The sequence below is a fragment of the Cornus florida genome, unplaced genomic scaffold (genome assembly GCF_030987335.1).
Source record: "Cornus florida cultivar Cherokee Brave unplaced genomic scaffold, ASM3098733v1 CherokeeBrave_3.0.0_Hap2_Chr01, whole genome shotgun sequence".
Classification (NCBI taxonomy): domain Eukaryota; kingdom Viridiplantae; phylum Streptophyta; class Magnoliopsida; order Cornales; family Cornaceae; genus Cornus; species Cornus florida.
In genome coordinates this window covers 67,024,580-67,028,775 of record NW_026775571.1, presented here as the reverse complement: position 1 = coordinate 67,028,775, position 4,196 = coordinate 67,024,580, and the positions used below count along the sequence as shown (strand labels likewise).

General features: G+C 35.3%; 1 protein-coding gene across 1 annotated transcript; it reads left to right on the top strand.

Moving 5' to 3' along the window:
* Positions 1–252: 252 nt before the first annotated feature.
* LOC132273842 (receptor like protein 21-like) lies at positions 253–3,940 on the top strand. The gene is made up of 5 exons (XM_059774927.1): positions 253–658; positions 908–1,054; positions 1,249–1,395; positions 1,597–1,671; positions 1,815–3,940. The coding sequence occupies exons 1-5, from the start codon at positions 253–255 to the stop codon at positions 3,938–3,940; spliced, it is 2,901 nt and encodes a 966-aa protein (XP_059630910.1).
* The last annotated feature ends 256 nt before the right edge of the window (positions 3,941–4,196 follow it).

The following is a 4,196-nucleotide window of genomic DNA, read 5'->3' as shown; positions in this document are numbered from 1 at the left end:
AGTTAAATTATTATTTTTTCTTAAATCTTGGTTATATGGGTTCACCGACCGAAGTACTGTTTCTATTAACCATTATTTACACGGAAGGAAAAGACTTTTGTCATTGCTTTCCGTTCATTTCCCGACCTTTCCTTCCTGTGTTTGCACCTTTTTTCACGCGTCTACGTCCATGGTCAATTTTCACGGTCTTGTGTTGTGTTGGGGTATAAAATTGGATTAATTGATGTTCTATTGATCATTATACACATATTAATGGGTTGGGCTGTACTTGGGAAGTTGTTGTTGCTGTTGTTATGGGTTTTCATAGTTTTATTGGTTGAAAACGAAAACCATGGAGTGGAAGGTTGTGTTGAAGAGGAGAGGATTGGCTTGCTTCAACTCAAAGCCTCTTTCATTCGGAACGGTACTGATGATGAGATAAGCCATGATTTGGTTCTTCCTTCATGGGTTGATGAGAGAGAAAGTGATTGCTGTGAATGGGAGAGAGTTGCTTGCAACCACACCACAGGCAGAGTGGTGGAGCTCACTCTCGATCATCTAGGGTTATGGGAGTACTTTTCTATTTATCATCTAAATGTCTCCTTGTTTAAACCTTTTGAAGAGCTTCTGATGCTAGACTTATCTGTTAATTATTTTGATGACTATGTTGAGATTGAAGGTAATCTAAATTTTCGTACAATGTTAATCCTTTGCTATGTAATTTTTTTTCCTCTTTTCTTCTATATCATAAATCAAAGCCTTCCACTATTTCAAATAATCTCTAAGGTTTTCAGTTTTTTTTTTTGTTATTTCACATAGGCTTCCAAACATCGCTATAGTGGGTGATTACTAGTACTAGTAATATACAGAAGCATGGAGATTTATTATTTTATTTCATTTTAAGTGATTATTCTCTCTTAATTTGCAGGTTTTGAAAGATTGTTGAAATTGGAGATCTTAAATGTTGCCTTTAATGGCTTCAATGATAGCATCCTAAAACCTTTGAGTTCACTCACATCACTAAAAACTTTGAATGTCAGTTACAATGGAATGAAAAGACCTCTTCCTGTTCAAGGCATGTTTTGTTCACATCATTTATATTGAGCATCTAACATCCTATACCCACTTTTTATGTAGTTTATATATATATATATATATATATATATATATATATATTATTCCTATTAAATTTTATATATTAGGTTTTGGGTTATGTATGCATTCTATACGGACTGAATGGTGAAATTATCTACATTGTTCATTTGGTAGATTTGTTTTCATTCCAGAACTTGGAGGTTCTAGATCTGAGCTGTAATTATTTCACTGGAAATATTCCTCCACATATAGGAAGCTTGATTTCTCTCAAGACTCTCTATTTGGCCTTTAACAATCTCAACAACACTTTGTCATTTGAAGGTAAAACTGAAACATAGCATTTGTTCTTTGCTATTATAGTATCGTACGTCTTTTCTGTTTATTTGTCACATACTTGTGATTTCTTCTTTTTCTTTTATCTTTTCTGTTAATATATATTTTTTAAGTCACAATGGATAATTTTTTATATTTGCTTATTCTACTATAAACATCACTAAATTATCTACATTGTTCATTTGGTAGATTTGATTTCATTCAAGAACTTGGAAATTCTAGATCTGAACTTTAATTATCTCAACAACACTTCGTCTATTCAAGGTAAAACTGAAACATAGCATTTGTTATTTGCTATTATAGTGACGTACAAATCTTCTTTTCCCGATCCCGCCTTATCTGTCAAATCACTGCGAGTGAAAGCCACAGTCCATCAACTCCAACTCATCTTTTTTCTTCTTTTGCAGGTTTGTGTGAACTAAGGAACCTTCAAGAGTTGCATCTTAGTGAAAACACCTTGGAAGGAATCCTTCCTCCATGTTTGAGCAATTTAAGATCCCTTAGGGTGTTAGATCTCTCTGCGAATCAATTCACAGGAGACATTTCTATTATCATATCAAACCTCACATCTCTAACACACATCAATCTTCAAAATAATCATTTTGAGTTCTCATTCACCTCGTTAGCCAATCATTCTAAGCTTAAGGTGGTTGAATTAGGCGACAACAAATTGGAGGTGGAAACAGATGATTACTCAAATTGGGCTCCCAAGTTTCAGTTGAAAGTCCTAGGGTTATCAAACTGCAACCTCACCGGTGAAATACCCAAGTTTCTCTTTCACCAATACACATTAAGAGAAGTAGATCTCTCCCACAACAACTTGAAAGGAGTTTTCCCTTACTGGTTTCTTAATAACAATTCAAGACTTGAAGTTCTGAATCTGAGCAACAACTCTTTCACGGGTCAATTTGATCTGTCACCACCCCTCAACACGAGTATTAATTGGATGGATGTCTCTGCCAATTACTTTCATGGCCAACTTCAAGCAAACATTTCAATGAGTCTTCCATACATTTCGTATCTAAATTTATCCACAAATTCTTTCAAAGGTATACTTCCGTCATCACTTTGCAACATGAGTGCCTTAGAGATGCTGGATTTGTCTGTTAACATGTTCTCTGGAGAAGTACCAAAGGAATTGGTTTCAGGTTGCATCAATTTGAATACTTTGAAATTATCCAGCAATAAATTTCATGGTCAAATACTTTCAACACACTTCAACTTGACCAACTTAGTGACTCTGTCTTTGGATGACAACCAGTTCTCGGGAATTTTGTCCAACACAATTTCCGGAAGCTCTGGGCTGGTTGCGTTGGACGTTAGCAACAATTACTTCTCAGGTGTGATTTCTAGCTGGATAAGTAATATGACAAATTTGCATGTCGTCATCATGAGAAATAATTCATTCAAAGGCCGGTTACCATGTGAACTACCTATATACAAGCTCTTGGATGTCTCTCATAACTCTCTATCAGGACCATTACCGTCTTGTTCATCAAATCAACTGAGGTATATTTATTTGCAGGCAAACAAATTCACGGGACCAATACCAAATGCTTTTGTCAATTCATCATCTTTGTGGATATTGGATGTTAGAGATAACAGCTTATCCGGCAAGATCCCCGATGGGATTAGCGCACTCTTCGACTTAAGAGTACTTCTGCTAAGGGGAAACCATTTGAATGGTTTAATTCCAAATCAATTGTGTAAGTTGAATAAGATAACCCTTATGGATCTTTCCAACAACTCTTTTTCTGGGTCAATTCCTCGTTGCATCAGTAATATCTCTTTTGGAAAGATAGGGCCAAATGACGATGTGTTTTTTGATATCAGTTATTATGTGGCAACATTTGAAGTAGATAAGAAAGCAGAAGCCGAGTTTGTTACAAAAAGAAGGCCTAGCTCTTACAAGGGTAATTTCCTCAAATTCATGTCAGGATTGGATTTGTCATGCAACAACCTAACAGGTGAAATCCCACATGAGGTAGGTGAGCTAGTTCAGATTCATGCATTAAACTTATCTCATAATCAGTTAAATGGATCTATTCCCAGAACATTCTCTAGCTTGACTCAAATAGAGAGCTTGGACCTTTCTTACAATAAGTTGAGTGGAGTGATCCCTATGGAGCTGATTGATCTCAATTTTCTAGCAGTCTTCTCTGTAGCTCACAACAACTTATCGGGTAAAATTCCTGACATGAAAGCACAATTTGGGACATTTGATGATAGCAGCTTTGAGGGAAATCCTTATCTTTGTGGACCACAACTAAAGAACAATTGTACCACCATTGTTCAGTCTCCAAAGTCACCAACAACATTTTCACAAGAAAATGAGGAAAAATGGTATGAAATCGATGCAGAGGCTTTTTATGCTACTTTTTCTATGTCGTACATTATCGTCTTATTGGCACTGGCTTCTGTTCTAGCTATCAATCCATATTGGCGAAGGAGGTGGTTCAATTTCATTGAGGAGCGTATCTATTCTAGCTATTATTTTGTTTCTGATGCTTTCTACAAGCTCTGGGCTCATTAGTATAATTAGTTATTGTTTGCTTATATAAATAAGTCCAGTGTACTAATGCTAATAAATAGCTTTATACATACTAATGCTTGATGGAGTGATTAGTTCAAATCTGAAGATCAAAAACTTCACTATATCTATTTCTCTACTCTCTGTCATTCTCTATCATTATCATTTCTTGTCTTTTATTTTTTGCATTTGACCTAACAGGTTAATTGAAAATTTGTTTCTTTTTAGGATTTGGGATAATTTAGCAATGGAACAATTT